The following is a 13556-nucleotide window of genomic DNA, read 5'->3' as shown; positions in this document are numbered from 1 at the left end:
CAGCTCTGTGTAATGACTCTGTGGACTCAAGTGTCAAGAAAATTGTACATACCAGTACCCGGTAGATAAATCATATTACAAAGAAGTTGCCAAAAAGGTGATGATTTTTTTTTTTTTACTCTCCCGAGCTCTTATAATTTTTTTTTTTAATGAGAATTTTTTTTGGGGGGAAGACTAATATCTTTTCTTATTCACTTGATTTTAAAAATTAATAAGAATCCTGAGCTATAACATTGAGCTGTCAATTTCTTTCAAATATTGAAGGTAGATAGAATAAAATGAGGTCCATTCCCTCTCACTTTCCAAACAGGAACCACTTGTGCACATGTAAAATGTTTTGCAATGCTCCATGTACCTAGGGGCACAAAAATTTGCCTGTATATCTGCCATTCCCCATTTTATCCTCCAATTATTTCAATGATTAAATTTTCAACAACCTTCTTTTTCATCTATCTTTCCAGTCATATCCCATATTTCTTCTTTACCATCTATCATATCCCATATTTCTTCTTTACCATCTATCTTTCCCATATTCTTTCTTTAATTTACCATTTATTTTTCCAATCACATATTCCTTCTTTTCCATCTCTTTCCATGCATAAAACAGTTAACTCTGCATAAGTTGACTTGCACAGAATTCATCTTAGTAAGTAGTAAATGACCATTTTGGTAAACAATTATTACTTTGAATTGAGGAAAGTTTGACTTGTGCTCCTTCAAGTTATGCAGAGTTGAACTGTTCATCTCATGTTTCTTCTTTTCCATCCTTCTTTCCCTTTATCTGTCCAATCACTAAACATGTCACACCTCTTCTTCTATATCTATCTTCCTCATTGCTACAATACATCCCTATTCCTTCTTTTTAATCTATCATTCCAATCATTATTCTCACACCCCTTCTTTTTCTATCTACCTTTGTAATTATGAGACATCTTACATTCCCTCTATCTTTCTATCCAATGTATATTTCCAATCATTATTCATCTACACCCATTCACTCCAATCTATCTACAATCTATCTACACCTCACATCCCTTCTTCACCACTTATCTTTCCAATGACTATACCAGGGGAGTGTTTCACAAAGATTAAGATCAACTTTAAGGTGGACTTAACTATGGCAGGCTGTTCATGCCACTATTTGCTCTCACCATTATGATCTTTAGATATTTTTCCTTCAATAGTGAATTATCAAAAAATAAATTCTGTAGATTTGTGACTATGATTTGAACGTCCCTTGAGAGACCAATGCCAGTAAACGGTGAGAGCAAACAGTGGCATAAACAGCCTGTCATAGTAAGTCGATCTTAGCCTTTGTGAAACATCCCCCTGGTCACCTTCTCTTCCAAGGTGTGGATAAATTAATAGTACATAACTATGGGCCTGATGTTTGACAAGAGCCAGAAGAGAGTTTCAGAATATGTAATCAACTTTTGGGCTCTAAGATGAAATATTGGGTATTAGGGCCAAAAAAGGGAAAGGAAATCAAAGGTGAACTGGGTTTGGGTCACATACTGTATCAAGCCCCCTCGACTTCCTGTAGTTCTCATCCATCCATTCAACACACCTACATAGTTACATTCATACGCACACCACAGTGACAAACAATGTGAGACATTCAAAACAAAGAGACACAAGAGCTAGAATGGGATCAGGTTCAGAATCAAAAGCAACATTTAATCACATTGGCACAATTCAAAATTTATCTTCAACTGAGTAACCATAATACAAAGAGCACTAGCTTGGTGATTCAACATTTATAACCTTACATGTTTAAGTGTACAAAACAGAAAACAACTTATCCGTATACAGTAGATACATCATGATCGCAATTGTAAAATTGACAAACAGTTCATAATTTCCCCAAAACGAACATCACTATCGAGCAAATAAATGAAAGTAGTGTATGCACCGCATTACCTAACAATAATGTACAAATATCAACAGTGATGACTGGATTTGAAATAGTTATTTTTTTCTCCCAGAGATGATTTCCAAACCTATTTTCACCAAGTATTTTACAAGTAGTAAATGAACTGGGCTTTGTTAATATTTTAAGAAAGTAACAAAAATTAAAACATGAAAGTTGTGATACATGTACACATAATATAAACTCATTAATCATATAGCTAGAACATTTTTAATTGCTCAATATCCGGCTAAAAAACAGTATCGTGGACATTACAGAGCACTAAAGCAATTATCCCTGTGCATATGTACATTTCAGGCTCCATGTTATACAAGCCGATAGGTGTAAATAACAATTTTGTGCGCAATGGATATCTATTTCCTATTTTTGTTGAAAAGCAATATATACTTTATCTTGTCAGATCGTCTGAGCATACAACAGTTTTGAAACCAAAAGAAAAACTTGGGAATATGACTGATTGTCTGTCTACAGTAACATATTATAAGTAACTGTTTGGTAATGGTAAACAACATATGGCCATCATTTTTAGTCTGCATTTATGAACAAACAGAAAGATTATTATGGTTCTTTTCACAGAAATGACAGTCGGTTATGAGTGCAATACCATATTTCTGCTTAAAGCAATCCTAATTTCTCGGCCATTAGAGGAAAAACAATCAAAGTTAAGTTCAATCACTTCTTTCATAACATACAAAGCTTTTAAATGTTAAATCTGAATATATATAACAAAAATATACATGTACTATGTGCCAGCGTTTGACCTGATAACTTGGTTTATTTCTCATGTACAAGAGATTTTAGAGCTACAATCATGAATTTGATTAAAAGATTTTCAACAAGGCTGATACACAAAAAGAAAACTACAAGGATTAGTCCTAGCAATTAAGATTTTAAACTTAACACAGACTGACTAATGAACCTGATACAGGTTAACTAGAGAAATACTGTAACAACATTTTGGCCAAAAGCATTTATTTAAAAAAAGGCTAATATACACACATATCGGTCAACCCTAAAAAATATCTATATAATACCATTTTCTTGTCGATCTTATCGTTGGACTGGTTTGAACATTAATGCGAGGCTTCTGACTATGGTGTCCTTAACACTACAAAAAGTTTTTTTTTTATATACAGGGTGTAGGTGTAAAATTTCTCAATCTACAAAGAAGAGAAACTGCATGAGAAAAAAGAAGAAAAAAATCACTCGTACAATACCTGTTCAGCAGTTGTTTTTTGTTTGTTTTTTTGCATTTACTTACTGATCAATTTTTTTAATATCTGCCAAGATTGCTTGTGGCTTGATCTGAAGTATAACACGCGGCCCCACTATTACATTGCCAAGTTCATTCCTGCACAAAACAACAAGAAAGGATAAACCTTCATAAACATCTGTTAGTGTATGCAATGGCAGACATCAGAGCACGCGGAATGTGCAGTCGCAGTGTGTGCGTGTTGCTTGTGGCTCCCCCCATGCAAACGCTCTTTGTATGTTACAGTTTACGCAGAAATATTTGCGGTACCGTAATTTTTCGCAGATTTTGCGCTAAGATCGGCAAGCGCAAATTTTAGCAGTCACAAAGATATAAGCATGGCTTCTTATGCATGTTTTGAACAGGCTGATTTGCGTGCAACGCGAATTTAAGAACCCGCATATATGTTTTGGGGTCGCTCAACGCGAAAATAACAGCGATTACAGTACCGGTATGTCGAATGTTTGGAAGGGGAAATTGTCAGTTGCAAGCAGAATTCTCAAGTGAACATACAATCGAATAGTATTGCTGATCAATACGACCTGATCAAGGCAGACATATAATCTTAGCTGATTGGCATGTTGTTGCAAGCAATACACAATCTTCCCCAAACGCTATTGGCGCGGCGAGCGTACAATCCCGGTGGAGTTTACATGCAACACTAGCGCAGCACGACGCGACGGAGCAGTGCAATTGGCATTGAGGTTATTAAAACCTTTTTGATATCCAGATCCAATGTTTTCAACAGTCATGTAAGAAAAGTGCACAAAGTTGTATTTGATGGCTCAATATATGTGAGATAAAATATTTACAAGGTAAAATTATAATTTGCGAAGGAAATATGGAACGCTTCTCCAGTGGTAGAGTTCCATACCACTATTTTCTTTTTTTAGTGTCAGAGACAAGTTAATTTCGTCCATTTGGCTTAATTTCAAAATGCATGTTTCCATTTAATGCACATGCGCTACGTGCTACGGAACATATGCTCGGGCAGCTTATTCATTTTCTTGCGCATGCAACTAAAACCCATGAACTTACAATATCAACAGTCATACTTTCATGTTATTGTTACAGGAGTGTAGGCTTGAATAGTTTGCATGTTTTCAACAGCGCTGCAAACAGCTTTGAGGCTTTTCATGTCATTTTATCAATTATTTTTAAAAGCTCTTTTGAACCAGGGTTAAAATAAGTAGCGAGAAAAACACTGCAAATTGCAAGTTGTGGAAATTCTTTAGAACATTTGTATGAAAATAATTATGTTGAACAGTGAGTGAAAGAAAAAGGATTTAGGGTAGTTTCTTGTCTCATTTTTTCTCTATTTTGTATTCAAGAAATTTTCCCTACAGTGACGTATCTTTCAACTATCAAATCCAAAAGTGTTTATTTCTGTAATTTTCTATTGCTGCTGTTCACCTACATGTGTGTGATTTTGGAGAAGGCTTCTGAACAGAAGTTTAGTTATTTTTTCTTTTCTTTTTACTTCAATAAGAAAACTAATGCATATCCTATTTAAAACGAAGTGTACTCTCCAATGGTTGTTCGATCTGTAATTGCACTGCTCCGCCGGGCAAGGTAATCTGTTTCGCTTCCTGAAACACAAAATAGGAACATGACAATGTAAAGTTTTAACACCATGGACGCACTTTTGTGTCCGGAGTTATGGTGGAATGAAAAAGTCAAAATCTAACTTTTTTTTACTTATTAAAATAAAAGAACTATTTACTGATGCGTAAGTGGTAAGTGTTACATAGAGGATTAATACACCAAGGGAATTAATATATTGACAGCATTTACAACAGAATATTGCATCCTGCACTGTTATTCTAGCTTTAATTTTTTTGTTTAAACAATGAAAATGATAATTTTAAGACATTGCTGCATTTCGCAATGTCTGGGACACCATAGGATAGGTAACCATAGAGGCAGTAACGCCTACAGCCATAGGGATCTGATGACCTTGTGCTTGGGCCATTGATACCCCTAAGACAGCCGGCTGCATGGGAGCGGCAAGCAACTGTGTGCCTTGAGCTGTACCCGGGGCAGGAAGGGAGTTATCTCCAACTAAAGGGACTTGGGATACCCGCGCAGGGTACATAAGGGGGCCTGTAGCAGCCACAGTATGGTGAGTTGAGGAACCAAGGGACCTACCTTGGGAGAGCTGGGGACCAGCGGCGGTGGAGTTAACCAGATGGGTCTCGGCCTGCAGGACAGCCGAAGTGGCTTCTGCACGCAGAGCACGCAAGCGGGCATTCTGCTCAAGGAGGACGTCGTTGGTGGAGGTCAGGTCTGCAACTGTTTTGCGCAGCTCCTCGTTTTTGCGGCGCAGCATAACATTCTCCTCCTCAAAATCTCTTGCATCACGGCTGGACCTATAGCCCATGGAATCCCTGGGCGCCTCCCTTGGCTCTCTGGGCTCCCTATCACGGAAGAACCTATCTCTATCCATACGATCAAAGTCCTCGTATCTGGAATGCTCAAGCCATCGCCTGTAGCGCTCGTGTTCGTATTCATCAGCGTAACGATCAGGTGGTGGTGGTGGACCTGAAGGGCGTGGTCTCCTGCTGGTGCTGCGCGACCGTTGCTCATACTCCACATCCCCACGACTCATGTGCCGGTATTTGCAAGAGCTACCCCTGGAGCATTCTCCTTTCAGGTAATCACGACAAACTGGGATCTCACCATCAGATCCCTCGGTGAAGGAGGAACTCTTAGCAGCAGACTCCTCGGTGCCAGGGGGCAGGTCTCCCGTCTGGTGGTAATACTCCTCATCCTCTTTGCTGCAATGGATGAACTTGCAATTGCTTCGCATGCACATTTTGTTCTGATAATCATGGCAAAACTGCAGCTCTTTCTTCACTTCCCCCTGCTCGGGGTGCCTAAATTTGCACCTATTGCCACGTTTGCAAACATTGCGCAGGAAATCCCTGCAAACTCCGTCTTCGTTACCATTCTTTACCATGATGCTCTAACTCTTTTTAGGGTCTATTACAAAAAACCAAATCTCACCAAAGCGTCACTAAACAGGTCAGTTTATTGTTTTGGTAAAGCTTGCAGAGCGGAGCGCTTATGCAGGCAGGCTTGGGCAAGCTGCAGCAGGCTGGAGAGCGATGACTGACTTCACACTTTCAAGTAGACACAGCGCCTCCTAATGCAACACTTTTGCACGCCGATTTGTCAGCAGGCTGCACGGATTCACAACTGCGCTTCCCGGTAGAGGTATAACCTGGCAAAGAGGGCGCACAAAAACAGGGCATGCATGCTAAAATTAGCTCATATAGTTTCTTTCATAGCCACATTAAAATCAGATTCCTACATGTACTTCTTTATTATGGATCATTCATATGTCCTAATTAGCAATTTGGCACTACCTGTACGCTATATCAACTGAGATCTTTCAGAAATATACTGCAGCATTGCATTTCATCTTACGTACTAAAATGTTGGGAATATCTTTAAGAATATGGCCAATACAAGGGTCTCTGATTGCAAAATTCTTGAGGACTCTTTTATCCATCACATATTCTTTTAAAAGGCATCTACATGTATGATCATATTGTGTTGGTATTGCTCGGATCCTATCGTATAGTAACAAACAGTGGAGTAGACTTTGCAAAGAGCTGCTCTAGTTGGAGTCACATTTATTGCAAGTGGGTGTTACAAATGGATTGTATTGCCTATTGGCAGCAGCTGAACCATGATGGCAGTTTGTACACTGCGTGGCCGGAGTTAATGTACATGTATTACAGAGAGCCTGTACTCTCTCTACCCTGTACCTGCCTATCGCAAATCGTTCAATATTGTTACTTTCCTCGTTAGCTACCAAAATAACTGGGGCAAGGGTTATTTGCTTATCTACTTACCTACAGCTCACTGCTGTTGACCAGGATGGGGCCTGTGGCTCCCCTCTGCTGAGCAAGATTACTTGGTGTTTTACAAAAGTACCTATACGAAGCAGAGATAAAAAAGAACACAAGATCAAATTAGGAGGTGTTAAATACAAACAAATCTCTCAGCTTTAACAGCTTAAAATTGCCTGAATTTATTTTAAGTTAAGTGACCAAAGCTCAAAGCAACATACCAAACTCATAAGTTTTCAAAACCATCATGTTGAATTACAAAGGTAGCTGAATCATAATTTAATGCCAGTATTTGCCACTAGCTTACAAAGAAAGTAAAAGTGACATGATGGTTCCATGAATACATGAAAGTTCTTTGTTTGAAAACTAGGGCACAACCAATCAGAATGATTCATTTAAACACTGAATTTAATTGTAATCTATTAGGCCTGGGTCATTACGTTTTTTGTGCTAAAAGTTTAGCCCTTAAATGTATACGGGCGGTTTTGATTAGCCGTTTTGAAAATACACATATTTTTACATGTGTGTAAATTCTCAAGTATTCGGTCATTTCAATGAAGACATAATGTTTTTAGATCTCCGTGGGGGCAACAAAGTCTTGCCGATAATTATTGTTTTAAGCTCTCCGTAGGGGCAACAAAGTCTTGCCGATAATTATTGTTTATAGATCTCCGTCGGGGCAACAAAGTGTTGCCGATAATAATTGTTTTTACATCGGTAGGGGCAACAAAGTCTTGCTGATAATTATTGTTTTTAGATCTCCGTGGGGGCAACAAAGTCTTGCCGATAATTATTGTTTTTAGCTCTCCGTAGGGGCAACAAAGTCTTGACGATAAGTATTGTTTTTAGCTCTCCGTAGAGGCAACAAAGTCTTGCCGATAATTAGCGCCGACGCACGGATCGGAAATAAGAATCTTCCACGAAAATGTGGTCGTGGACAATCCCTATTTTTAAGGACGTGTCTGTCCGCGTTTACAAAGACAATCCTCGTTTAGGGACGGTCACGATACTTTATTTCCTTATTCTCTGATTCTCAGACACCCCCTGCCCCCCCCTCCCAATTTGTCAATTTCGTACAATCCTGACCTCATCGCAACAAACACCTCTGAAAAAAACATGTGATTGGAATGAAGGCTATGTGATCACGCATGAGCCAACGTAAATAATCATAATTGAATGACACACGCCCTTAAGAGTAAAACAACAACAAAGCCTTGTAATAGTATACAGAATGCAGATTGACACTGACGGCAAAACAAGTTTTCATTTCATCATGCGCCGCACCCACATTACATTCACACGCACGCTCAATCACACTAAAAAAAGTCACATGCCTAGATCTTGCCCTAGTAAAATCATGCGAAACAAAACATATATCAACCAGTCATCATCAAATAATAACAATCTGTAAAATCCATGTTAAGTTGCTATTACATACCCATAAATATATCATAAAACTATGTATAATTTGAAGATAAAAGCATTTTTACCACTGATCTGCTGAATTCGTCTTTAGCTGATGCCCCAGATTGCTGTCGATTGACTGAAATATCAGACTTGATTATTGGAAAACAATGTATGGTAGCGTAAAATCGTAAACAAGAAACATTTACATAATGTCTATTGAGGGGAGGGGTGCACTACAGCTAGTATCAACCAAAAAAAAAAAAAAGAGGAATTAAGTTGATATATGAAAATTAAACCATATTTATAAAAATACTACTTTTTAGGGAAATAATTGTATTGAATAGACCGCAAACGATACCATGTGGGCACTTCGGAGTTCGGAGTCAGGGCTTTCAGGCCGGTCCACTCGTCTTGTAAATGTAAATTTTACTCTTCATTTTACCCATGTTTTTGTCGGCAAATATTCTGAAAGGCTATACTCTGTTCTGTATACACGGTTGACCTTTCAGTAGGAAATGCTTCGTGATACCAATGGAATACAGATTTTCTACATATTTACTTTTACATTTTGACGGACATTATAGATTGTTCCATTTTTATTAAAAGCTGCACTCTTGGGCCCTCGATCCAGAGACTGTCTAACAGTCTTTAGTCAGTCAGTCTTCAAGACTAGACATTTTTTAAGCACTTTTCTTATTTTCCGGGGGGACGACCCCCCCCCCCCTAAAAAAAATGAGGGGGACGTGTAACACCCGTCCCCCCCCCCCCCCCCGGGGATCGTCGCCCTGGCCTGTTGTCATGAAGTGTTCGTGACAATACGTTTTGATAGATATAGAGTTTATACTTCTCAGAACGTTATTGATCAATTAAGGGTCACAGTGATTGTTTAATAGAATCACTATAAACTTTAAAAATCGAGAATAAATCACATTCTAACAATCCTTTAAAGGAAAAGGGTAAGAAAACTTAATTCGACCTTATATGCTACAATAACACGCGTATGTTCCCATAAATATTCTATATTAGGGTGAAAGATATAGGTTTCCTCCGACACATGACACATTTTCATGGTAGACATAAATACCAGCATTCTGAATTCATTTAAATTCAAAACTTCAATATTCAATCCGAACCAAGAACAATTCTGTGTATCAGTTTTACACGTTTTGATTTATTTTCAAATTAAAAAAAAAATACGGCCAGCATATACGGGAACACACTACACTAGTTTCAGTGGCGAATCGCCCCAGCGTCCCCTTGGCCTAAAAAAAAAAAGCCGGGGGGGGGGGGGGGTGAGGAGAGAACGACAGAAGAAAAAATGAGAGAAGAAAGCACTTAAAAGAGAGGAAGATACTGATAGATGGAGAGAGGAAAATGAGAGAGACAGAGAGAGAGAGAAAGAGAAAGAGAGAGAGAGAGAGAGAGAGAGAGAGAAAGAAAGAAAGAAAGAAAGAAAAGATAATAATCATAAAAAATTGTACAAAAATAGAACATGAAACTAAAACGTTTACAATTCATTACATACATATTACATTGCCGACGACTTGTCCTACATGTGCCTATATATACAAAATGTATACGAAGACTTCGGATGGAAGTAAAATAGTCATATGAAAAGAGAGATGATTTTCTTACAAAATCAAGAGCGTCCAGAGGGTCCGCTCCCTGGACTCCCATGAAGCAACACCGAGGAGAACATAGTGTGTAGGCCTATGTGAAAGAGAACTGACTTTGACTCGAAATGAATTGCGTCCGGGGGTTTCTCCCTTGAACCCATTCCGAAGGGGCACCGCTTACGCGCTCATTTATATGAAAGATTTTTATTTTGAATTCACAATATCTTTTCCCCTATAATTTGACAAGCGAAGGAGCAATGCGACCTAACCGTATATAATTTTTTTTTATTTTTATAGTTTCACTATATAATCTACCTGGAGTCACATAAAACTAAGTAAAACACAAAATTAGCGGAAACAGTGAGAAGTTTGGTCAATTTTGTAGTTGTATTTGTACTATTTTTTTCTTCACTTCACCGAATCTTTTAAATATGTGTTTCCCATGTTTTGTTTTAATAAAAGAAAAGAAAAGAAAAAAAAAGTTGGTCGAATAGTATTTTTAACCCCGGATTGCCAGTTCGTTAAAAACGCTACATGACTGCGCAAATTCCCTTTTTTCCCGCTTTATATTGTTTATTCATGGAACAAGAGGGGGTGGGGGCAATATTTAAAAAGAGATTGACAAATTTTACAAAGGCTTATTGAAGGAAGCACGTCAACGGGAATTACATTTTTTTTTCAGGATGTGGACTTATGGGATAGGCCTACTGAAGCAATATGCGAGGTCGCAATTTAATCCTCAAAAAAAATATTTCTTATACAAGTCATGTATAATTTACCAATACGCAAGGTAAATTATTAGTACATATTGGTCTATTAGGATGCTTAACCCTCAATAGAATGCACCCCCCCCCTTTTCCTTTTTGCGCCCCCTTCACTCCGCCTAGGACACGTGCCCCCTCTGTCAATAACTCACTGGTCATCTTAATTTCTAAACCGTGAAAATAGGGTGATATAAATGTCAGCCCGAAAAGTTTACCTGTGAAGACTTGATTTTTTAGGAATCAGTAATTGTTTTATCTGAAAAACCGGATGGAGAAATCTCTGAATAATGAAATAATAAAAAATAAAAACAAAACATTAAAACAAAAGGATATATTATGACCAACTAATAGAAATAGTGTTCACAAGTTTAGTGAAAAACATTTTTGCAAGAAAAAAGCTTCCCATAGAAGCATAATTTGTTATACTATGACCAAAAATGTACGTCTAAAACAGCTCAATACGATTTGCATAAATATAGATTTAAAAATAAAATTACTACCACTTTCTACTCTGGTAACAACCGTATGCAGAATTTGCGGCGAACGGTTTCTCAGCTGTTTTGATTGCATGATTCTCTATACTAGGGAAGTATAATATCCACAACCTACACAAAAGGGGAATAATACTGTGACACTAAATATAATCCCTTGACCATATACCTTCGTTTATTCGTATGTCACAACATAACATAATGTTTGAGCGCGATAATCCGAGACGATACCATAGTGTAAGAACGAAAAACTCCGCATTTAAAAAATATCACTCGATTATTTCAGTTTCAATTAACTCTCCAACATGGCGTTTTACAAGGCATCCGCGTTGTTTTGCACACCACCCTCTAAACAGCTTTCGCGCCGCAAGTTTTGCACACGGTGTGTTCAATTCTGATGTCATTCTTACTCTTAGTAGATTTGTATGATGCAGGTATAAAAGTAGAATAGTTACAGGCCTACTCCTTACAACCTTCAAAAGGCACTGCCTTCAATGTAAAACATTTTTTTCAATGCGGATCTACGCCTGTCTCCATGGGTGTCGAACCTTACGTAATACCTATTCATCAGGGGGATGAATGAATAGATCATCCCCCCCCCCCCCCCCCCCTGATGAATAGGTATCAGTTACGGATCGACACCCATGCCTGTCTCCCCTAGTTCTATATTTTGATTTCTTCTACGGTCGCGTTTATTCCTGTTCAACGAAGATGGGCCTCAAAGCTTTAGCTTCAAGTTTGAACTCAGTTTGTAAATGGGATAAAGTGACAATTAATTCACCCAGTCAGGGGATGCATGCAGTATTCTGGAAGCTCAATTACCAGTCTGTTTTACTCGTTATCAATTTAAAACTTTTTAATTTTTCAATCGGATTTTGATCAAAAAATTTCACTGACCTGTTTCTCTCGTTTTCTTCTTCCTGGGTCATTACTCTAGTACTGTATAGTATACGTCACATATAGTGGACGTTCCAATATTACTGCTCGAAACGGAATGGCATCATGTTTAATTAAATAACTCAATTACTTGATTAATTTCAATACGACGGACGGATCTCGAAGGCAGTGGTATTTTGCTAATATTGAAGTTGGAGCGCCGTATTATATACACATCATTTTCCGTTGTGTATCTGATGTTGTGGAAATGGACTAAAATGAGCCGGAGACCTGATTGTAATTACACAGCTTTCAGGATAACGATTCTTGAGGTCTATAGACTATAGCCTAATTAGCCTTTAAATAACTTCAGGTCTTAAAATGAAAGTTAAATGGGAAGTTACGTGAGTTTCAGAATTGGCATCCCCGATGTTGCCTACTACTGCAACTAACAGATCACAAAAAAAGTAAAGTTGAATCAAGGCCTTTGATATTGGTTGAATCCTAATGCACACTTTGTCTTTGCCGGTATGATAGCATGCAACCAGACCCACTTCACCAATTCTAAATCTTTTTCTCTAAGTTCTCCTTCTTAAAAACAACGACACAATTAACTCATTAACTGTAAATCAGTAAGCATATCAGGAGCTCTTGTAGTTTCTACGCTCTCGTGAATGATTGTATTATTATTATTATTAATATTATTATAAAATGAGGGAAAACAAATTTAAAAGAATCGGAGGCATCAGGCCCGTGACTATAGCGACAAGAGGTTCGCTAACACTAAAGAAAGATAGAAACAATCGGACGAAACGGTTTGGTATTCAAATTTGTAGTACCTTAAAACGTGATTTTCAGTTGAACACCCCTTTCCTGGGAGGGGACATCCCTCCCTTCCTCGCATCGACGAAAGGGTACGTCCACCTCAAATAATAATTGTCTGCACCGCCCCCCCCCCCCCCCCCCCCCCCCCCCCCGTAGTCATGGGCCTAGTCTCAACTATTAAATCGCCCATTTCCATTGAGTTGGGTACTGGAGCAACGACATAATAATTAATATATCCGCAGAAATGTTAATTTTCCATAATACCCTATCTATAATAGCCTATGCCTGGAAAAAGATATGAGCATAAGAATTAATAAAATTGTATTACTGTTTTAACGATTTAGGACTTCGATCATTTATTTCTTGCTGGTACATCTGTAAGACAGCAATGTCCTGGGGACATTCACCGTGAGGATTCCATATCCGGTGATTATATATATATTTTTTTTCTTCCAAGAAATTAGAATATTCCCCCATATAAGGGAAAACGGAGTGTTTCACAACAGTCTGTTTATATTAGCATTACGTCATTGTTATT

The 13556-nt window shown here is 38.1% G+C and overlaps 1 protein-coding gene across 4 annotated transcripts; it reads right to left on the bottom strand.

Annotated features, from left to right (window-relative positions):
- Positions 1 to 1651: 1651 nt before the first annotated feature.
- On the bottom strand, positions 1652 to 8609 carry LOC575470 (zinc finger CCCH domain-containing protein 10). 4 transcript variants are annotated; one of them, XM_030974396.1, is made up of 4 exons: positions 8530 to 8609; positions 7043 to 7124; positions 5331 to 6405; positions 1652 to 4771 (listed from the first exon to the last, which is right to left on the bottom strand). In XM_030974396.1, exons 3-4 carry the CDS (start codon positions 6139 to 6141, stop codon positions 4692 to 4694), a joined length of 891 nt encoding a protein of 296 aa, XP_030830256.1. In that variant the 5' UTR covers positions 6142 to 6405; positions 7043 to 7124; positions 8530 to 8609; the 3' UTR covers positions 1652 to 4691. The 4 variants fall into 4 exon arrangements, with proteins under 4 accessions (XP_030830256.1, XP_030830260.1, XP_030830248.1 ...); XM_030974400.1 differs by having other exon boundaries at positions 1652 to 3281; XM_030974388.1 differs by having other exon boundaries at positions 1652 to 6405.
- Positions 8610 to 13556: the final 4947 nt, after the last annotated feature.

The sequence above is a fragment of the Strongylocentrotus purpuratus genome, unplaced genomic scaffold (assembly GCF_000002235.5).
Source record: "Strongylocentrotus purpuratus isolate Spur 01 unplaced genomic scaffold, Spur_5.0 spur5_contig_866, whole genome shotgun sequence".
Classification (NCBI taxonomy): Eukaryota; Metazoa; Echinodermata; class Echinoidea; order Camarodonta; family Strongylocentrotidae; genus Strongylocentrotus; species Strongylocentrotus purpuratus.
Note: the sequence above shows the minus strand (reverse complement) of the source record. Positions and strands in the feature narration are given on the sequence as shown.

Coding starts and splice junctions, on each gene's coding strand:
- LOC575470 (XM_030974388.1), bottom strand. CDS start 6,141: ATGGTAAAGAATGGTAACGAAGACGGAGTTTGCAGGGATTTCCTGCGC.